The 23,966-nt window shown below is 38.1% G+C and overlaps 1 protein-coding gene across 8 annotated transcripts; it reads right to left on the bottom strand.

Moving 5' to 3' along the window:
- Positions 1–611: 611 nt before the first annotated feature.
- On the bottom strand, positions 612–23,966 carry LOC125774756 (breast carcinoma-amplified sequence 3 homolog). 8 transcript variants are annotated; one of them, XM_049444988.1, is made up of 8 exons: positions 23,738–23,966; positions 22,679–22,930; positions 15,886–16,220; positions 14,058–15,777; positions 13,602–13,968; positions 13,361–13,527; positions 13,077–13,244; positions 3,574–9,608 (listed from the first exon to the last, which is right to left on the bottom strand). In XM_049444988.1, the coding sequence occupies exons 3-8, from the start codon at positions 16,201–16,203 to the stop codon at positions 6,490–6,492; spliced, it is 5,859 nt and encodes a 1,952-aa protein (XP_049300945.1). In that variant the 5' UTR covers positions 16,204–16,220; positions 22,679–22,930; positions 23,738–23,966; the 3' UTR covers positions 3,574–6,489. The 8 variants fall into 8 exon arrangements, with proteins under 8 accessions (XP_049300979.1, XP_049300945.1, XP_049300928.1 ...); XM_049444971.1 differs by lacking the exon at positions 23,738–23,966 and adding an exon at positions 20,389–21,004 and having other exon boundaries at positions 22,679–23,731; XM_049444980.1 differs by lacking the exon at positions 23,738–23,966 and adding an exon at positions 23,252–23,731.

Genomic DNA, 23,966 nt, shown 5'->3' with positions numbered 1-23,966 from the left:
ACCAGTAACACAAACTAAAGCACCATTACAAAAGCATTCCGGACATTCAACTAGAATGAAATCGTGCACGCATTTGTTGCTACATATCAAAGCAATGCGACCGACACTAACACACCTCCTTACGACGGACTGTTGAGGATAGTTAAGAGAAACAGACATTCTTCATTAGTGTTAGAGGGCGAAACGTCGTTCGATCGATACGATCGTGTAAAGGCCACATACATAGACGCATCTAGAAGAGCCAATCGCGCAAGAAGATCCTCTTGCAGAAAGCACTGCGATAATGCTTAACTAAAATCACATCACAATACCTCAACGATATTGATTTACTATAGGGGTAAAGAAAGTAGAAAGCTGCTCGACAACAGCACGAAATATCCTTGTGCGCTTCGAATCCATATGACGAATAAAATGCTCTCCAGAAATTCACAACTCCAACCGGAGTAAGCCATCTCCATAAAACCACATCCGCAGACCAATCGCTTCTATTTCTAACTTCCAAATGCCATCACTGTCGGTAAAAACAAATGTATCTTTTAATAACTTATCTCACACACTGTTTCCACTGCCTTTGCTACGGTAATCGGGACAAAAAGATAAGGAAACACATCTTTTTAGACGTTTCATGGCATACGCAATTCAATCTTTATTCAAACTTTCCAATTTCATGCTCACTATTACCTTGCCAGTATAAGTTCATGGTTGGTTTGTTACGAATTTATATTATTTTTACGCTCGCTAGTCACTTTTTTCCTCCTCTATTGATTCCTCAACATTTCTGCTTTCATGATTATGTCGAACGTAACAATCTTCCAACTATTCATTTTGCTTCTTATCACAGACAATCAATGTTTATTTCGTTCAGAACAAAACCATATTTTAGCAAACGTTTATCGCGTATTTGAAATTGGAATAACTAATTTGTAATAACACAACTGCCAATCAATCCTTCCATAAATGATCGCTATGATAATTGTAAAACATTGGAATGACGCAAAACAACTACACACGCATGCGTTTCTATTTAAATCATAATTAATTTTAAATGGCAAATTTCCCAACTAATGCAGAGAATAAGGATTTTTTTTAACGTGGTGTTTTTAAATTTATTTTTAATAACCACAAGACGTACCTCGTATATTCGTCCAGTAGAGGAAGGCTGAAATAGTGCGACTGAGACTTATTAGGGTTTTTGGAACACGGAAACCAATTGAACCATGGATAGATCACATTTCAATTATGGAAACGGATTGAAAAAAAAACTTTTTTGTTGAATTATTGTACACAGTTTATCCTTTTTATTTATGGCTTACATATTCCATGGAAATACAATCCCCAACAAACACCGATCCGAAAAATGTTTAGATGCATTTACATTCTTCAACTATGACACATTACACCAGGATGTGACTAACAATCTCATTTAAAAGTTTATGATTAAAAAAAATTATCCACGTCGCATTCATTAAAAAATAAAATAATGCAAAAATATAGTGCAAATTATTACTAATAAACAACAGTGGCTATTCGTACAGCGTCACTGTTTTATCGTTATGCAAAGTGTACGGTAAATATAATTCATTATTTTAAAGTTGAATAAACCCACACGGACACACAGTAAGCAATCATATTATGGTTAATATGCAAACAAAAAAACCTATTTTAATTCTGGAATTTTGCGAACATGTGGTTAAAATTCGAAAAGAAATTGTTAATTAAAGCAAACCTTTCTAAAACATAATTGTAACTAAAAATAGGCCCACTTCCGCTTTCAACTGCTGCACGCAGATGACAGCTTTTCTTCAATTCCTATGGTTTCCCCCTTTTAAAATGTAGATATATTTCCTTGTTTTCGTATTAGTTAGCAAAACTGCATGCAGAAAATTTTACGGTTGATGCATTAATAGACATAAAACAACCAAACTAGTCCACATAGTCACATCATGGTATAACATAGACATGAAAATAAAGATTTTGAAAATAAAAAAAAACTCCTGCATTACTAGGGAAGATCGTAAAAAACCCCTATTAGCAATTAACGTTAAGTTCCAGTATTTTTTTTAATAAGCCCAAACTAAACCTATCCGTTTTTGATTACCGCTAAAGGGGAAAAGAATAGAGTTCATTGTTTAATTCCAAAAAAATGTATAACGAATATATATATAAGTTTGGCATAGCAACATCCATTGCTAACAGTGTTTGGTCTAGTATCCTAGTGGTTCTGTATAACAAACGCAAAGATGCCGTTTCGAAACGATGTTTTCCTACAAAACGTTAGCGATTTTTCTCGCTGCTGAGGAATCCTGCCTTAATGAAACAAAACCTTTTCACAAAATGCTGGTTACGATTTGTCTCGTTTAAGATTTGTGTTTCTGCTTTCTTTTCCTAAAGCTATGGTGATGCTCGTCGTCGAGATGCAAAACTCACATTGGCGGGCAGCATCCTAGAGTAAAACTCTTCAAATATGATGACGGTGCGTGTATGCTCTTTTCACTAGTTTGCTCTCCATTTGCTTCCGATTCATTTCGACAGCATGATTTAAGGGTCCCAAATCTGCCGTATGATATAATATTTAAGACTAAACACACCGTTGACCGTACGTCCTCATTTTCACATTTCCGGAAGCCATTGTTTTCGACGGCCCAGCCATCCACGAATGACGAATGACGTGTTTAGTTTACAGTCGGCGCAGCACGATAAACCTGAGTATACACCACTAGTCGGTGTTCAACTGGTAGCCAACTTAGTGATATACATTATAACGAACCACTGGAATCGCCTTGAAATGGTATCAGATTTTCACCGTATGATGCAGTGGGCGAACCAGTGTTGGATGACGATTGACCCAACTCTAGAGAGGCCCTACTGGCCGAACTAAAGCTGCTGCTACTCATGTCTTCCTGGTCAAGGTGCACTAGCGAGGCCGACTGTAATCCACCGCCAGAACCCGCCAACACCGCACCACTATGTTGATGATGGTTGTTTGCTAGGAAGCTTTCACCACTGCCATCCATCACGAGCGGTCCGTCTGAAGTGAGTAAAAATAAAGGCGATAGAGAAAACAAGATAGAGACGGTATGGATGATGGCAGCAATGGAGACATTGTAGTTTAATGTATTGGATGCCGTCATACGATCTACATTCGGGCACAGCCCGAAATATTTTAATAATATGTTTCAAACATTTTAACATGAATTATTCAAGCGTAATTCTTGGTTCGAATTAAGGTGTTTTAGCAAAAACAAAAAAAAATTGTTTAGCAATAATCATAAGCGATTATTACAAGCCGAAATTTCCCGAAACGAAACCAAATTTTAACACATGAAAATCGACTAGATATCATACAGTGAAGATACCCCACAAAACAGGTAATACAATCAACATACACAACTATTAAATCGTTTTGTAAATTTAACGGCAAAAATTTTAAAATACTTAATGTGATAAAACATGTTTCAAATGTTCCGAGCAAATACGTTTGCTAGTTCACGTTCATTTTTCCTTTCAATTTGTGCTGTTTTACTTAACGCAATATTCCGTTTCAAACGCCCTTAAATAAAAAAAACGTTATGATTTCATGTGTTGCTGTTTCTTTTTATAAAAAACAGCTTACATTGTGTCACTTTTCGTAATTCAAAGTACAATATAGTTCTTTTGTTACGTTTGCAATATTGGTCGATGATAACATAACTTGCTTTAACGAGTTATTTACGATAGTCTTATTTCTTCTACTGCGATATATCTGTAAATAATCACACTCTATAATGCTTCTCTACTTTTCGTGCAGTTTACATCATTTGTTTGCTAAAAGTAGTCTTCAAATGCGGCATTCACAATTTTTTCGCACTATTTATGATACTTGAATGACAGTGAAATAAGTGATATTTAATAATGAAATGTAATGCTATTTATTTGTCATTTTCGTCTCGTTTATTTTAAGCCACTTCTTAAAATATCAAATCAAACTAAACCAAATTATGCATTTCAAATATGTTTTTTTTTTTAAACTTTTGTTCAGCCTTTTCAATGTGCTTTCTTATTTTGGTGTCCAATTGAGAAATATTAGCTTATCTACATTTTTTTTTGTTTTATTTGTTTCGTCCCTATTTTTTAGTTTTTTTTCTTCTTCTTTATAATTATTTGCTTTTTTTGTAGGGAAAATCGTACTTTTCGATCCGCTCTTCGAACATTTCTATCTTAATTTAGGAAAACTTCTGCTACCATTATAGAGAAAAAAAACGCTAGAATCAGTTTTGATATAATTATGTATACATTATAATACATCCTTTGCAAAGCCAACACCCTTTTTAAAAAATGAAACAACACAACGACATCTGCCATAAAAGTGGGTTTTAGTTGATTGAAACCCCACATAATTGAAGAGCCAGTCCCGTAGCATAATTGGTATAATCAGAACAATCACATTGTGTGTGTGTTGGATCGAGGACATAGTAAAGTGTTTTTGCTTGTACAGAAAATTATATTTAAAACAGAGTCATTGCAGACCGAAACATCTAACTATGGAGACGAATTTATATGCAGTCTCCATCAGCAACAGTAAAAACACTAACACAAAATAAAAATGTGCACCCCTTTCGTAATTGCAACGATGCTAGCAGTGTTTTTCGCATTCCTTATATATCATATATTCTATTTTTAAGGGATTGAAAACAAAACCTTTTTTTTACATATTGGCAGTTAGATACTTAAATAAATATTCACTGATAAATAGCGACAACCAAACAAAAGCAAAACGGAAAAGCTGTATCTGCAGGCTGCTTCCTTACCATGTTTTATATGCGAGTAGGGCACATTTATTAGCTTCCTTCAGCAACTATATGGCGCGTCATGTACAACAATTGTTCTGCTGCTTTGTTTTTTATCTTCGCTTCGTTTTACCTTTTTTTTTGTTTTCATTTGCTGTCGTTTTTGCCTGGTATAAAATTTAAGGAACAAGCAAACAAGTTTGTTTGTTTCACTTTTGCTACATTTTTTTGTCTTCTATAATAACTTGATTGATTGCTTCCAATAGTTAAATTTCATAACGTTTGTACATTAAAAACAACCAAAAACACATACTGCAATTTACGTACTCCCAGAATATTAATCAAAATTCCAACTGTTGTGTTGTCGCTCATTCATGTGTTGCCTTAATATTCAGTAAATATTATGTCATAAGCAACATTGCAAATTGTTACTTGCACTAGAATTCTCGGTGCACTGATTGTTATATGTATCTCCCTATTTAAAAACAGAACCTCATCGCAGTAACCAACTTATTGAACATTAAATATAGTAAAACAAAATAACTGATTGAACATTGAATAATTTTTTTTGCCATGTTTTATGTTTTCAATTTGCAATAATTTTTTTTTAATTTATTGTTTTTGTGTTTTCAAAATATTGTCAATATTCATCAACTGATTAAGATTTCGATGCAACTATTAACAACTATGGCACGATTATTTTGAACAAATTTGCAACTGAAATTGTAACTAATGAAATGTTCTAATTTCCATACTTCTTGCAGGAAGTTGAAATCATAATAGTATGCGCGCTTCGATTATATGTTGCTACTGCTGGACCGCAGGCCTTCACGCGCATATTTAAACAGAGCAGTGAAAATAATAAATAATTTTGCATCTCATTGCTATCTACACGAAATTAATAGCTTCTAACCGTATAACTTCGTAGTGCAATCCTAGTTAAAAAAACACCATCAAATAATTGTAACTTGCAATAAACTTTTTCTTCTTATTTGAATTTAAATATTTTGAAAAAAAAAATTGTTACACACAACCCCTTTTGAAACAATAGTAAAATATTAAACCTGTAAGCGAACGTATTTTTTCCCCCTTTTCATATGCATTATAGCATACATTTGATAAATATGACTATGAAGATCAGTTATGAAAATACACATGAAATGTAATTATTTGTATGAGTAGTTCGTTAATTGTGAATTTTTTTTTTTTTCATTTTCCTCGCCCTAATACCATATAAAAAAACTGATATCCAAACCTAAATGAGATCGTTAAATCGAAACTAATGACGATCTGTTTATCAGCGATTAAGAGGTAAACGATACATTTCCTGTTACGTAGTTACGTCTACGTGTCAGTACATACATTATGCTAACATTTGTCTATTGCAACGCGTGAAAATTTGGATTTTATTGACACATTGGCGATATACAGCGAGCTAACATAATTGTTAATAGCCTTACGATGTTGTACAGACGTTTTTTTTAATATTGTAAGTGCATATACCAACTGTAACGTGTGGGTGTACGGAAATTTATCCCTAATAAAAAAAAACTAAAACAATAAACACATAAACTATTGCAATCAAATTTTAAACGTAACTACACAACCCTCTAAACCCTAGAGCAAAACACGACATGTAAAGGAGCAGTAAGTAGGACAGCAAAAACAAAACCAGCAATGATGCGGCCGAGAATACCAACAGCATCATTCGCTTCAATAGTAATTATTTTCGCTTCTTTTTCGATTTTTTCTTCCCATTACCCCCATTTCCTCCTCCCGCCGCTGCAATGGCGCTCGTTGGCTTGCCGCTGATGGAAGAAGCTAATATGCTAGTGCTGAGATTGATACTGCCTGCACTGCTGTTTGCGTTCGAACACTTCACTGTTGTAACGGAGGATTCATCCATGCTGGTGATTTTTGGATCGCTTTCTGGCGCTTCCACACTTCCTTGTTTCAGTTCCTCATTCTTTGCATATCTTTCACTTTCCGTTGGCAGTGCTGTAAGTAATACGGATGTTTCATTTCCAATCCCCAAAAGCGGTCCCTCGCCGGATGTAAGGGAATCCTTTTTCATTGTAGCCGGAGCCGAAAGTGAGGAGGACGAAGTTTTGTTACTTGATATCAGCGGTTGCAATTCTTCATCTTCCTCGTCGCCGTTCTCCTCCTCTTCGTCACCATCGTCATCCTTCGCATCGATCGTTGCCATATTTATAGTCGTGCTAGTGGTATTATTTTGACAGGTAATTGTGCGTTTACGTCGCCGCCGTTTTCCGGTCGGTTCTGATGTCTTATTTACTATGTCCGTATCTTTCACCTCTAGAAGTGTATCATCCCCAACTGCTTCCTCTTCTTGGTCATTGTTTGTTGAATTAGTTGTAACGTCCTCATCATCCTCAGAAGCTGAAGAGAGTAGGCTAACAATAGTAGTCGTCGTGTCGTTAGTGGGATTATAAGAGCCGCTCATATTTGCCATCTCGGCAGCACTAGTCGATTGGACATCCAAATCTAACTCAAGACTCTTATAATCCGAATCCTGACCTTCTAGCGAATGTTGTTTCAAAACACATTCACTTGAAGTACGAACTCGGGACTGTTCCCCTTCGCTAGAATAGCTCCGTTCATTGGTAATATCGGTCGATTCTGGTTCCATGGATGGGGAAGCTTCCCGCAAACTGGAGCACATCGCCAACATTATATTACCACCGGCAAAGACACTCTCCATATCTGCCACCATCTGCTTTTGTTGCTTCCCACAAAATGTCTCATCTGCAAGCAGATTTGCATCTGTTGCTTGTTCAACCAATGGGCTTTCAAAACTGATCAGAGTTTTCTCGTCATTTTCGGTATCCGCACGTTTCTCATAACTTTCACCAGTGCGTAACTCCGTCAAGCTTGCACAAGCGTGAGATGGTTCGGCAAACTCTAACATCTCGTACTTATTATCACCAGCTAAAGGATCATAATATGTATCCAATACAAGTTTTACACCCACTAGGGAATCATCATTCTCCTCCACACTATTCATTTCTGCTTTGGCTCTTAAACATTTTGCTTTACCAAATGACCTTTCAAGGGCAGTGCAGTTAGACTGTTTGCTTGATATTAGAACATCTTTACCGCCGACTGATTCTGTTGCTTGTACAGGTGATTCATGCGCAATGTCATCACCGAAAAGTTCTAAATCGTCAATTTTCAAAGCTTCCAAAGGTGGAAGTAATTGTTCGTTATGCATCAAAACTACGGGTGACACAGATCCCTTCGCGTCAACCGATATTTCCTTCTCTTTTCTATTATCTACCGTTTGGCTCTTCTGGTTGTTTGCCGTCCGTTTGCTACCCCGCTTCTCACTGCCTGCGTTAGCAATACTAATGTTCTTTTTATCTTGTGCAGCATTACTTCGCATATTACCATAATCCTTCTTTTCGCTACGATCGGTGTTTATCGTCCTGGAAGAACCTGGACCGTCAACCAATGGAGCGATTTTTTTTTCTTTGCTCTGCTTAGATCCGATACTAGCGACCGAATGGCTTTTTGTGTATACTTCGGTTTCGTGTTCGCCTCTGAAAACATTTTTCATCTCCGTCTTCGTCGTTATTGGATCTTTTTTTACTGGTTCAATATCCACCGCAGGTAATTCAATCGTTTCAAATTCTTCACATGTTTTCAGGGTGTCAGTAAGGGTGAGCTTTGAAGTAAAGTGTGAGTCCAATTCCGTATCCTTGGTATCAATACTAGTGTTTTTCGACAGTTTCCCAATACTACTGTTTTCATGTATATCCTTTTTGCTTAACGATTTGCGATTACGAGTACGTATTTGTTCATTCTTCGATGCTCTCTGCACATTTGTTTCAATAGCATCTGATCGTTGGGACGTTTCAGAACCAATGGGCTGCTTTGAATGGTGCTTTATTGCACCACTGTTAGTGAAATACGGCATATTCTTTTCCTCGATGACCGGAACAATTAAATCTCGTCCAATGAAGGATGCTGGTTGACTAAGAGGTCGTTCTTCACATTCGCCAGCCATCAATCTGCCCTTGCCAGTTGTTTCAGCCTCACTACATCCAGTGCGATCTAATGACGAACCACGGTAACGACCGGTATGCATCGCAACCATGTCTAACTCTTGTGTAGGTATATTAGTAGCAGATACGCTATCGTGATGCACTGTTACGACAGGGCGAAACAGTGCCTCATCGCAATTTTCGTGAAGATAAGATTCGACACATTCCTGCATAAAATCGTCAGATTCGATGCTCTCTGGTCCAGCAGAACCACCACCAATAGTGCTGATCGTCGTAACCGTTCCTAAAGGATTGACTACCTTGGCGATTGTGATGCCGCCACCTGGATATATATTTCGTCCACTAGCACCCGAATCTGGTCTAGAAGTGTCAGGATAATAATTTTGTTGGTGCAGCTGATGTTGCTGCTGCACATTCTGTACGATACCAACATTTCTCTTAACTAAACCACTAGCTTTGTTGCTACTGTCACCGCTGCTAGCAAATATAGGCGGCTGCTTACATTCAAAGAAATATCCCGAAGCTTCGCCTTCATTGCTCCCGCTACCACCAGATACCTTACATCCACTATTTCCACCACACTGATGCTGTTGCTGTTGATGTATTTGCTGATGCTGCTGATCACAGATTGAACTCAGCGAATGAGTGGACGAATAAATCGATGTCGATGAGCAGGACGACACGGACGAAAGACCGGTGGTCGATGTCAAAGCCTGCTGGTTCGTTACTGAAGAAGGATGATGTTGCTGTTGTGGTTGCCCCACGTTGCCACCTATACCGCTGCCACCACACGTCGAGCCAGATCCCGAGAGGTTGCCTATAACAGTTTTAAACAGTCCGGAAAAGGTAGGTGGTGATTGGGAAATGACGCACGGGGCGAGTTATATCACCGACAGAAAAAACAGAGAATTTAATATGGCGTTGTTGCGAGATGAAAAGGCGCCAGTGGCGAAGGTTGTGCGGCAACCACGACAGCATCATGCAAACGTTGACGTTGATGTTCAATCGACATCCGGGGGCGTTATCATTTCGAGATGGAAGCAGACCGACGCACGTATTCCAAACACCAGTATCGTTAGGAGTACGACGGTGTATATTACCAACCAGGATACAAAGAAAAGAGAGAGAGAGAGAGAGAAAGAGAGATAGAAGGTAAGAAAAAGAAAGAAGCCAGAGGCAAGTGTTTTAGAACCATTATTCATATCATTTTCACTGTAATATTGTTTGGTTTTGATTTGCTTTTTGTATTAAGGTTAGCTAATTGATTTTAAAACTTCCAGCACAACCATGATCGTATGATAAAACAGTGTAAATGGTTAATTCGATTTAATACAACTATGTTTAAAGTGTGTGTTTACTACAGCTTTGCGGAAATACGTTAATTTTTTAAACTAATTGTTCATAAACAAACAAAAAATATTCATCGTTCGCAAATGTAACATGAATATAACAATTTATGATTCTTTTCAACAGCTTTCGTTAATGCATTCTGTTGATGGTCTATAAAAAATCAGTCAACCAATCAGTTTGAGGCAAAAACAAAGTCAAATTTTCACTCAACAAACGTGTTTATATGACTTTTTTAAATTAAATCGTAAGTTTGGGAAAGTGTAATAAAAAGAATAGTTATTCTCTAACAAAAAAGGATGAGAATTAAAAAAAATTATAAGCCAAACTTATCGTACACATACATTACGTACGCATTTGTAAGCGACAACCAACACATCTTGATAAACTTTAATAAAATTGCCAAATTTGAACACAACATGCGATCTTGAGCGAATGCTAAGGTAAAGAGGTAAAACAAAAGGAAATAAAACATCTAGGTTGCAGTTAAATGTAACATAGCTCATTAACGATGAATTGAATTGCAAATAATAATAGTAAAAAATTATACAGAAAAAGTGATGCACAACTCCGCTAGGAACAAAACGGTTTGATGGTAACAAATGAAAAATTAAACATTTCATTTCGATTTAGCTTGATATATTGAAAGGCTATTCATGTTATATGAATATAAAAACTGCTTGAAAACAGGCAAGCGTATTTTGCTCTGATGTTCATGTTTTCTTTTTTGCTTTTAAAGATACATGTTAATTAATTGAAGTTTTCAAAAATTGCCAAATATCAAATATCTATTTTACTACACAACATCCAAATACAGGTTATAAACAATAAGTTTAGATAACTAGCAAAAAGTACGATAGTATGCGAATATTACGAACTTCAATGGATCGATTATTATAATCACCCAAGTGATGTTAAACGTTTCCTTTTTTTATTTGCGTTTTTCATACGATTGTAAATTGTACCATAATACAGAACGTATTACATCAAAATGCAATTAATTTTTATATTGCATCTGGATATTGCTGTCAACTGACTTCCATCAAAACATTAGGCCTCCGTTGTTACTATCACGTTCAATAGCAAACGGTTTAAATAATAAAAATTTATTCAGCTTCACAGTGAGATAGCATATTTGTAAATGCCATCAACAAACTACTGTACAAATTCTGACTCTTCAGCTAAAGTACAACAGCGTTGTAAAATTTTTAATTAATATTTTATATATACATACATCACTATACATTACATTAGGACTGATTATGAAAGAACGAAAAACTAAACATGGTTCTCATTAACACTCGGACTATAATTGCCTTTGACTTTCACCTTTCTTTTTCTTCCATATACTTCTCAATGTTTCTACGCTCTCTTCATACCACTCTGGCTAAAGGGATAGGGAACGGACAGTACGAGAATAGTTCGTTCCTGTTGTACATGAGGGATACATTTTCACATGTTCATGAATGTGAACAAAATTTAATCAACAACATTAATGAAAAAAACACATTGCTGTACATGAGATGATTAAAACACTGAAACGTACGCAGCGTGTGTGCCGCTGCTATATTTTTCTCCCTAAAATACAACAACAGATCTGACGGAACTATGTCTTTCATATATTCACAAATATAATTTTACACAAACTTTCCTTATGCATACACGATTCCATTAAAGATAAATCGTTCGTGACTGTTTGTGTATAAAATCATTATGTTTGTGGATTGATAAAGCTTCTTTTTTTAAGTCCCTAGCATATAATGTTTGGGACTAATTTGAAATTAGTTTGAAATAAAGCACTAAAACATTCCCATACAAGACAATTTTGAAAATGTTCTCCAGCAGGCGTATCGGAACAAAAGTTTTAATTTAAAGATTGGTGCATTTAAACATTATATCATCTTATAAGCTAGTGCGATTTTATAAGAATGATTTATTGAATGTGTCATGAAAACGCAACAAGCAATGGGTGATGTATTTGAATATGTAAACAACCTAGTGAAACAAGTGATATGATAAACGATTAAAATGATAAAAATGAATTTAAAACGGTAACATATAAATAATCAGTGTTGCAACAAGCGACAGTAACATACACTTCAACAAGCAAAACTCGTTAAAAATAAATTATGTCTGTATACTTTTATCAAAACATATTAGCAAAACTACTGATTTGTTGCTGGCGACAAGCACACCACGTTAGCCTTTTCAAAACTTATGAAAAGAATTATAAAAAAAAATACAATAGCAACTTGTTGAGTAATATACTCCAGTATAACCAGTGCAATCAGAAGTTTTAATGATTAAGCAGCAAGTTGTTAAAATTTGTAATCTTTGCAAAAGCACATTTTAAATCTATTTTAATTGTGCCATAATATCATTATGGCACAAAAGCTATTTTAATTGTGCCATAATATTATTCTGTCTCTGTCTCTCTATTTGTTTTCTCTCTCTCTCTCTCTCTCTCTTCTATTTCTGCACTATCCTATTATCTGTCTGCGCTTTTCCTAAACAAATATTTTCTCTATTTTGCTAAATCTATATGCTATAATGAATATAAAGTTTCATAGCAACCGTTTTGCAACAAATGCAAAATCAAACATTCTCATGAGAAAATTAAAATATAAACAAAAAAACACTACAAAGCACCTATTCAAAATATCCACACGGATACCCTTTTTAATTTAATTCTGTGTCCAGAATTAACATATCAACAACAAATGTCAATAACTGGTTCAAATCTGCTTTACATGGTAATGTACTGTTTTTACACCAAAATGAATTTCTCACAAACAAAATCGGAAACAAAATCAAACAAATAACAAATCGAAACAAAACTATTATAATAAAAAGTTATGAGGAGTGTTGTATTGGATGAGATAGTAGGAATGTGAGTCTGTGCAAAGGGAAATAATGCATGATATTAATCATTTCATACCTGTCGTATCCTTTCCGGAAGCGATAAGGGGTGATTCGCGCATTGCATCTGCAAGATCTTCGCGCAACTGGGATTCCACCGGACCGAGGGATGAAAATTCCGTGTCCAGATTTTCATGATGACGAAACTCATTCATGTTCATCATGCGTGGACTCTGCTCGTAGCTACCTGTCCGATTTGTCAATGGTCGCCGTAGTGTTCCGGAAAAATAGAACAAAACCATCACACCATTAGAAATGTTTCGATTCGAGCGAACGCGTAAATTGAGAATGAATGAAAATTACTACATGATCCTGATTCAATGAGTACGGGTACCAAGGGCCTCATCATACCTCCAACTAAAGGCATATTCATCGGATTGGACCTTTGAAGTGACCGATTAAATACGTTGCCACTGCCACTACCGGTACATATTTCCACTGCTTCCGTGTCTATTGACGACAATGGAGAGCTGAAATGTAAATGTAATAATATACGACAATTTAGAGCACTATGGCGATTTTATGCTAACTACATGTTACTTACCCGCTCGGTGTATTGTACGTTTTAAACATAAATTGCGGACCCATCCACAAACGGCGGTGAGGCCCAGCATGCGTTATAATCTCTACTTGTGATAGCCATCGATCGTCGTGATCAACTGAAATGTTACCCGTACTACCACGATGATGTGAATGTAGTAAGCGATCGTAGTCCTGCATTGATCCAGCATCCGATCTACCACCAACAACACTTTCTATAAACCTATCCTTTATGAGCCAGTTGTCTAACGAAAGTGGTGGTTGAATATCGCCAGCGGAAGAATTTTCCTGTCGCTGTAGACACCACTGTGCCTTTGCTTCTACCTCTAACTCGATCGGTGTATCATCGCATATCTTCTCCTTCGGTGTTCCTGATAACACATAAATATTGGAAGGCAAGATTGCATTTCAACAAACAGCTTCGCTTACATCAAATCAAGGCTTATCGATTAATACTAACCTGAAGCGTGTTTAGGTTCAAGATCGTACTGAATCAGAGCACCGTGGGCAGCCATGATGAACAATGAATCGATTGGTTTGCGCTGAATGCGATGAGCGGGTGTATCGCGTACCACACAACCAGGCGGATCGAGCAACCACGAACGTGCTTTGGCAAAGCTGGCGCACACACGCAACGGTTTCATAAGATCGTCCGAAGAGGACGAGGAAGAGTTCCGTTGCCTTGTGTGGTGACCATGATGCGCTCCGCTCATCGTTTTGCTTGACGCTGAACCACTTCCGCCACCAACACCAATGTTGCTTCCTCCTCCACTACCGAGCAAGTTCGACGGTTGCCTTAACTGCGCGAGCGGTTGTACAATGGTTGGATGTGGGAAGGGAGGCGTGCGTGGATTTGCATAAGCCATGGCAGTGGGAACATGGTTCGCACCGGTCGCACCTTCTCCCGAATGCGACACAGGGCTACTCGAACGTCCGTCGATGGAAAGTCCAGCCGACCGATGAAAACGCGATAGTCTATTCACAACGTGGGGTGAACCGTGCGTTCTCACGCCAGCCGGACCACCGTACGGTGTGACCGGAAAGACGTGCGTTGTACCGCGTAACGTCGAAACTGCCACCCATCGCGAGTCTAATGAAAACGCGACGTCCTGCACTTTGGCCGTAGTGTCGCCGCGGTGCAAAACGTACAGATGATGCACAGCCGCAAGGGAAGCGCCGCTCGGATGCGGATGTAGCCGAAAGACGTGAAAGTCATGGCCACGCTTATCCGCGGTCAGCAGTAGCATACCGGGTGCATCGAACGCTAATGCGACAATAGCTTCTGAATGTGCGAGAAAATGAGCTACGATAGGGTTACTGCCATTCGACGTAACAGGTGTACCTGTCGTGGGGCTCACATCCTTTACCGGATGCTTGATATCCAAAACCGTTACAATTCCCGGTTGATTTCCTTCGCTAAGGGTACCACCACCGCTTAAAATGCCACCACTCACATCATTTGCCGAGCCAGTATTGCTTCCTGAACTCAAGCCACCGCTAACGCCACTGGAGCTTGATCCTCCGCCACCACCGACCAAGCTGGAACCAAGGCTTGAGCCTAGGTGGCTGCCCGTCAAACCAGCAGCCACCTGTTCGCCGAGCTCTCGCAGACCCTTGCCAAAGCTTTTGGCAGCGTTTAGCACCGTAGCGGTGTAACTTGTGACACCATCGCCTTCGCAACCACCACTCGAGCGCTTCGACGGGATGAGACGTCGCTCGGCGTATGCGATCCAACGTGATCCTACCGCTACCGGGTTCGGATTCAACCCCGGGCTCGGGTGACAGGTCGTCACAGTGAGGCGGTCCTCTAACGTGCGCGCATCAAACACGGCTATACGCTCCGGGAACGTAACTACAATTGAGGAACGGTTCGCAAGGATGTCTACAATCACACTTTTGAACTTGATGCTTTTCACTGTTTCGCCATCCTTAAGCGAGATGAAGTTGACAGCGCAATACTGATAGCTGCCGTTCGAGGCAGCCGCACTGGCGCTGGCGCCGCCTAAACCACTATCGCAAAGCGCTATTAAGGGACGCTTGTGTGTAAACTGGTCAGCCGATTCTGTCGCTGACTCGCGATCACCGGACGTGGGTGTGGGCAGTACACGCAAACACTTCACACTGCCGTGACGCCAGGAGAGTACTTCAATAGCTTCACCATTTGCCGGTACGATCCAAACCTTAAACGAAACGTACAAATTTAAAAAAATCAAACAAACGCATGTCATGAAAAGGTCAACAAAAGCAGACATTGCTCGGTTTAAGGTGTAATGCTAGCAATACTTTACCTGTACACCACTAACATAACCCAAAATCAACAGCAATGGAGGTGCAATGCCACCCTCTAGCTCCCAATCGTCACCCAGGCAGGGATCACTAATGTCGGCCGCATTTTCAAAGCGCACCCATAGGATGTGATCCTTACTGTCGCCGAGCGGTGCCTGTGCTTGGAGCGTTACGTCATTGATAAAACCGGCCACACTGTCAATGATCGATCGGTCGCTTACTGCCTGCGGTGGTACAATTGTGGGCATGCAGCGAACCGCACTGGGACCGCTTTCAACCGAGGACGCCATTGAGCGGCTGCGCTGCGAGTCGGCAGACATTTTTCAGATGCAATACCCTGCGAATGATGGAATACAGCGTTACATATGAGTTGGAATGTAATAACTACTTCTTTTATAACTAACTTAATAACAAATTTAACTACAATCTACAGCAAACGTTTGAGAGCAAGATAGTTTTATATCAACAACTTCAGCAAACTCTTCAAAAGCCCGAATTGTCTTTTTTGGTGTAACAAACCCTAGATCATCTGCGGCTTGATAAGTGCTTACTAATAATAGTTAATTAGTAAATAATTCGACTGACTTTTTGAAAGATGTGATAAAAAACTCATGAACGAATCATTTGTCTCGCAAAAGAATTATGACTCTTTTTGGCGATTTTGGGCTCACTCATGAACGAATCATATCACTCTGGAGTTAAATAATTCGTAAAAGTGTGATTAAACTCTTGAACACTAGTGTTGGGTGAATCTGATTCAGATTCATGAATCTGAATGAATCTTTGAACTGAATAGGCGCGTTTACACGATACGATTCCTGCTCGATTTTTCACATTCTGCGTATCTTTTTTGTATGTATTGGTGCGAGTTGCGCAAACTTTTTTGCCTGAAAAAATTAACCAACTTTGGTGAATGCCTCGAATCTTTCGCTTGCACTCTTTTGACACCCGTTCATAATAAACGGTTACTTTGATGGAAGAGCATATCTTTTCGGACACTTTTTATTTGTGCTAGAAGCACGAATCAATTGTGAGAAGAAAGCAGGCCTGCCAAAAAGATTGGTATCGTGAAAACACGAAAACACCTACCTATCTTTTTGTTTCACCCTCCTATGACGGAGGGTGTGAGATTGGTGATCAAAGATTGGTATCGTGTTAACCGACCAAACGAATGATTCAGAATCTTTGTTGTAAATATTCATGAATCCACATTGAATTATAAATCCTAAGAGTTTTGGGATAGGGCGATCGTTTATGGTGGGCCCTCGATTCGCCGGTCAGTACTTTTGGAATAAGGACCTCTCTCCCCCCGGGTCAGCATTTTTGAAATAAGCTTACACCCCCCCCCCCCCCCCTCTCCCTCCGCATCCCCTTAACCCCCATCCACCCGCTCCGCACTTTTCATTTCAATTAGTTGGCAGGGAGTAATAAAAGATTCATGAATCTTTCACGATTCATTTCAATTTATGGCAATTGTTAAACATTTTGAGAGCCGGCTCATGATTTGATTGACTGTTCGCTGAAGATTCATATGAATGACTCTTTTCAAAAGATTCAATAAGCACAACACAATTAAACAGCTTTACAAGACAAACTAACACAAAGGATGAGTAACGGTTAGAGCGCGGAATAAGCCACGTGATCTCTTAACTCCAGCTCTAGTCAAAATCAATGTTTTACGATGGTATAGTACAACAGAAAGTAAATGAATATTGTAATCCAAATACATAAATACAAACTTTCACTGAGCTAGTCTGGTCTGTTCTAGAAGGTACTGCAGTATTTTCGGTAGCATCATTACAGCACAAATACCACGTAGTTTTTGCCAAACCTGATGCATCTGCACACTAATAACATTCGTGCAAAGGTCGTATCGACAGTTGATTAAAAGATCTTTTGCAAGAAAGACAGCACTCTTCAATGTAAAGCAGGGGTTGTAGCCAAAATTACACTGTGTGTCATAGGAGACGATGTAATAAGCACACTGCATTTACAATATTTGCAATAATCTACTCTAAGTTTATTCAACTCGAAGAATGTGAAAACGAACATGTGGGCGGTCCGGTGGTGGATGTGATAAACGGCGCCAGTCCACACGGCCGGACCGGGTTCAAATCCCATCCGGATCGTTCCCCCGTAGCAAGGACTGACTATTCGGCTACGTGGTAAAATAAGTCTAGTAAGCCAGAAATGGCCGGCGTGACCTGTAAGGTCGTTAAGCCAAGAAGAGAGAAGAGACTAGGTTAAAGGCACAAAATTTTAATTTAAAAAAGCACATGTAAAATTCTTTTTTTTAAATAACATTTTACAATAAGACCTTACTACATGGAAGCGGGGGTATATGCAATTAGTAGGTATATGCAATTAGTGCATGGCTTAATGATTCGTTTAACTTCTCTGGTTTGTTTTATCTCCCTCCAACCATATAAGCAAAAAGCGCATGATTATTTGCATATATGTTTGTGTGCATGTATGTAAAGTGTTGTGCAACGTAGCAACTGTGGAATATGCACTATACCGTGACCAACAGCTCGAGAAGTTTTTCATTTTTATGTGTTGGTTCCTTCATGCTGTAGTTTATACAGTGGAAGAACAAAGGAACCCTTTTGTGAACGACACGGCATAAGATAAACGAAATTAATTAAATTTATTACATCATGAAGAACGCCAAATAATATTGGAACCATACTTTAAACCATAAAACTCGGTACTAGTAAACTAAGAAATATTCTAATTTGCTGGTTAAATACGTGTTAAAAAAGAGTACAATAAAAAAGGTTATAAATAAACTGTTATTGGTATGTATGTAATACAAAATGGGGAACACTACACGATTTTTTTTTTAAATTTGTTTTTAAATGTTACGATCAACACTATTTCGTGAAAACATACATTTGTGGTTGAACGTCTACATGACCCACTAGTGCTTTTGGTTTGCGCTGTTTTTATGTGTTTGTGAATGCTTGTTCGGGCCTTCGTACCAGCAATCAGCTGGATCGCATCATTTACAAAACGGTACGAAAATAAAAACAATATATTGGCTCTAAAATCCTCTACGCCACCATCGTGATCACTAACACAAACTAACGTCTACAACAGCTAATTGTTTTACGTCAAAACTCACACCACCGTACGCAAGGGTGGGGAGTTTCACAGCATAGATGCACCAGGTGAATGCACAACTGGAAACTAAATAAAATATGGTAGACTTCGGGACAGTGTTGGCTAAAGAGAAAAAAGATTATACAACAAAAAGAACAATATTAAACTAGCACAAAAACATTAGTAAAGCGTACATCAATAACAATCTAATCTGAAGTCAAATGCACATACACATCCGCTAAGATTTGCTGCGCGTGAACTGAAGGACAAAGGAAAAACCTTCATGGATTGCACCCTTACACAAAGACGATGCATAAAAACAATCGTACAAGGAAGTATAATAAATGTTCAAAAAAAAACACGACTACATGCCACAAACTATTGTATGTGTCATACAGCTGCTGCATTTTCTTCCCAATTAACACCACAATGCACAATCTTCTTTAGATGCAGTTTGACACAACACATAAGCTTCACTAAATTCTAAGCCCCTGTTTTCACCATTGCTAACAGGGCAACTCACACAAGTGTTCGCAACACAAAACACTAGCCAGCTTATTTTGAGGTCAGCTGAATTTGCTCTCCTACAAAGTCATATGAGGAAAAAAACAGATCCGAAAATACTGGGTGTTAGTACGGAAATTTGTTTTTTTTTCTATAAAATTTGACGCGGGAACAGAAAGGTCAGAATCACACAACTACAACATTATGTTAACACTGGTTGTTGTACACATATCGCGCGACGTATTGCGTTTCCACCGAACGGATTTCTTGTTTATGCTTCTTTACCACTGCTCATAACAATTGGAAAGATAGTAAAATCACCAAAACATTATGCCTCGTTTGCTAGATGGGTAGAAACAACAGCACAAAGTGCGTAAGAAATCGGTAGCATAGAAACAGGGTGTGTATTACGCAGGGGTCAACACAAAAAAACTGCGTCATAATTATCAGGTCCCATGTTTATCACAATGTTTTTCGTTCTTGTCAAAACGGTGACAATATTTTGCGTTGTTGAATCTACCACGGGGGCATGTTACATACGATATATAATAGTTTAAAGCACCGAAACAAAAGTGTATTATGTATCGTATCTAAGTCACTGTTGCACGTTCACCGCACTTTTTCTTGTTTGTTTATGTGTTTCGATTCATTTCTTCAGTCAAGGAAACTAACTGTAGAAAACAATACCACAACAAAGATCAAGGTAGTAACATTTTCGGATGAAGAATCGTATCTTTGGCTCTGTTGCAGTGGAAAAAGCCACTTTTCCTCCAACAAAGCTTCCTTCTGCCTTGAAGCTATCAGTTTGGAACAAAAAAAAATTAAACGTCAAATTGCGTAAAGAAAAAATGATTGTTTACACTTTACTATCGATAATTGTATCTTATTTATCCATATACCTTTACGATGCTTTGTTTTTGCTGGGTGTTCCAGTACAATTAACGCATGGTAAACAAAACATTAGCCGAAGTGCTTTTTCCGTTTTGCAGAAGCACGCAAGCATAGAATTCTTTGTTCTGCCGTTTGCCTTCCTATCTGATGGATTTTTGGTTAGTTTCCAAACAGAAATTTTGACTGCTCCATCAGTTACACATTACTATTTTCACACTCACTCATACAGTCAGTCCAGCCCCAAGTACATGGGGACTGTTACATCTGATTTTTCTTTCACACGCTTTCAATTGCACGAGCTGCCTTGTACTTGACGTTGCTGCTCGCTTTGTGCACTCAGCTGTACTGATCACGTATGCTGACTTCCCACATCATAACCCAACAAGCAGCACAGCCAAACACCACAATACACACTATCACAGTACACACACAACTACCGTCACCCCGCTGGCTTACTCACAAGTTTTATAACGTATATCAACAAGGTGTTCACCTTGGACATACACTCGTACCGCGTACATTCGAGCTCTCGCGTTGATGGTGTGCATGGTAAGTGTTGATATTATTTGCTAATCTGTTTTCGCTTCTGGTTAGAGGCGAATGTATGCAGCTGGAGCTGAAACCCTGTACTAGCGAAACAATTTTTGACCATGAACAAAGGCTGCTTACGCATCCCAATCTTTAACGCATTGTTTACGATGCTCCTTTGCAAACAGATCTACTACAGATGAATGTATTTGTTAAAACCAACCATATTTTAACCACAAACATTAATAATTATATTAAAAAAAATATTACAAACATTCCAGTATCTGTGCCAAGTCATGCTTCATTCAGGCTGGTGGCTGTACTTAGCCGTATATGATTTTTTTTTCAAAATTTTATACGGAATTTGACAGATAAAATGGGATGTCAAAATCGTCGTGCGATTTATCTGTCAAATCCCATACAATTTTTTTTATATCCTATACGACTACGCACTGCCACCAGCCTCATAGCTCTCTTTGCTGGATTATGTGACTTATACAATAAGAATGGAAAAAGTACACCATAGGAAGGATGTAGCAAAACCAAAACATTGTAAAAATGTTAATGAATGTAAATATTGTTTTGGTGCATATAGTGATGTACACTATACAAGAAACATTTGCTTCATCATAAGTAATATGTCAACTTTATTTTATTTATTGTGCAGTACCAGGATGGTATGTTGAATAAGAGAAAAAAATACATAAACAGCACACATGCATGCAAACGTTGTACATATATGTTGCACCACTTGTTGTTGTGTATACGATAGGCAGAGGAATCCATTTCATCTGCTCTTATAAACGTAACCCAAAACACAAGTTGTCATTGAAATGAAGAAGAAAAAAAGTATAACGTATACCATAATAAGGTTAACATTAAATAAAAGAAAAGAACTGCATTAGCAGTGCAGTGCCATCGTCACCTATTTATGTTTCTAATACAGCTAAAGTGTGGAGCAAACAATTGAAAAACAAAAATACTTCCTTCACAAACACAATTTCGAGCGCATATGCAATCACACTCATATTACTAAACTATATTACAGCTGTTCGATTGATGCCAACTTTATACAGTTATTCTTAGGCATAATCATACGCGATTTTTTTTTCAAACATAGCAATATTAATAGATCAATCGATAGAAAATATTATTTAAGTAGTGTAAAAAGTACTTTTTTGCAATACGACTAGTCTGATCAGCAAGAAGAAATGTTAGTTTAGAGCTATCTGTAAGAACAATTTATTGGTGTATGAATCAACATTTCAAAGTCAAACCGATACAATTTTTATTTTACTTGTTGCATAAAACGAAACGATTGCTTATGTGTGTTTTTTTTTTCAATTAAAATGTATTGTAACATTTTAATTTTTGATACACCATTGCTACTGTATTAATTAATGTCATAAATTCATTTATGATGATGAAATAACAGAATTTATTGAATCATATATTTGCTGATAATCAAAAGGGTATAATTTCGATCTATTAAAAATGCAATCATTTTCTGCACCCATTTTCCAAATATAAATCGTACGTTCTACATTCAATGTATTTACCCAGTAATGCGCACGCATACACATGCACGGGAATGTATACACACAAACTTAAGAAATGAGACAACCCCGATGTCAAAACTACCACCAGCAACGTTAACATTTATACGCATACGTGATAGCTTTTTTCCCATGTTTCGGAGACACTGAAGTAAAAATGCATTTAAGAAGAAAGAAAAAAAAACAGTGCATCACTGCACATTTAATTACGTACCTCGAAGGTGTTAGTTACTGTTACGGTATATGTCGACTTTACATAATCCAATGAATATATGCTGCAAACTACAGTTATTGCCCTTTTGCTATGCTCGTACGGCTGGTGCACTGCTGATAAAGTTTCTGGCAACTGTCTATCATTACTCGCTCAACTGCACGGATCGCCAATATAGCTTCAGTTTGTCATGTTTATGTGCTGTAGGATTTCACTTTAAGTATGAAGGTAAAAACCATTGACGTTCCTGCAATTCTATTGCGTAGAACAGTATAGATAAACTGACGCTGCGGCAGCAAAAATAAACTCTGATACACAAAAAGGGAAAGGTAGACCGAAGCCACACGCACACACACACAAAAAGAAAAACACGATGTAATGGACAGGAATTGTTTTCTGATCTTTCGATGACTACGTTTTCGTTGTGTCGAAATCTGTTTCCTTTTTTTTGCTGTAACTGAATTGTTTGGATTGAGTGTGAGTTGATTGTTTGCTTCGGTTTGGACTGATAGCAGAGTAACAATTTCGTGCCCACTTCACTGTAGCAATTTGCTTTCAACTCTCACAAGTTCGTACATGGTCGATAAGTCAACGAGAATTCAACAAAACAACTAATTATGGCCGCTGTGTATCGAAAACTGGCATAACAAATGGGCAGGTGCTGCTCAAGACTCTACATGACAGCAGCTTTTATAAACCAAAAGATGCTCGACTACACGCACACACACAAACAGACAGTGATTCACGCATACACCTTTATTAGCGTCCAACTCAATAAAAACAATTTTTGCACTGAAAGTCAACCACTATTCGTATCCAAAGCTGGGGTAAGAATAAATTACGATTCAAGTTCTTTTAGCTGTTGAATGTTACGCTTTAGTTGATATATATGATTGAGTTAGACACTTTCCTGCCTAATATGTAAACATGATTCACTTGTATTATCGTGAGCTTGAATTTACGTATGACTGTACAGAAACTCATCGCACGAATTTAGCTAGATTAGCCATCACCGTCGAGAATTAAAGTTTTCTACTAAGGGCACAACAGTACAACTACTACCTTCCTGCAAGGTTTTGACCACACTCGCTGTACAAAGAGTTTTAAACCAATCGTTTCCTCGAGAAACAATGAGCAACCGTGTGCAACTGTGTGCGTGAAGTCGTGTCGACAACCCTGGATATTTGTTGGTTGTGTTGTGTTTTGTATCACCCACCCTTTTCTTTTCTCTCAAAATGTTGTTATTGCTTTTGTGTTTTCGCACGCCACACGACGCAGTATATCGCACAAT

Source organism: Anopheles funestus, chromosome X, assembly GCF_943734845.2.
Source record: "Anopheles funestus chromosome X, idAnoFuneDA-416_04, whole genome shotgun sequence".
Classification (NCBI taxonomy): Eukaryota; Metazoa; Arthropoda; class Insecta; order Diptera; family Culicidae; genus Anopheles; species Anopheles funestus.
This window is presented reverse-complemented; position numbering and strand designations above follow the sequence as displayed.

Coding starts and splice junctions, on each gene's coding strand:
- LOC125774756 (XM_049444988.1), bottom strand. CDS start 16,203: ATGTCTGCCGACTCGCAGCGCAGCCGCTCAATGGCGTCCTCGGTTGAA. Junction 13,969..14,057: donor TGAACCTAAACACGCTTCAG/GTTAGTATTAAT, acceptor ATGTGTTATCAG/GAACACCGAAGGAGAAGATA. Junction 13,245..13,360: donor CATTGAATCAGGATCATGTA/GTAATTTTCATT, acceptor CAAATCGGACAG/GTAGCTACGAGCAGAGTCCA.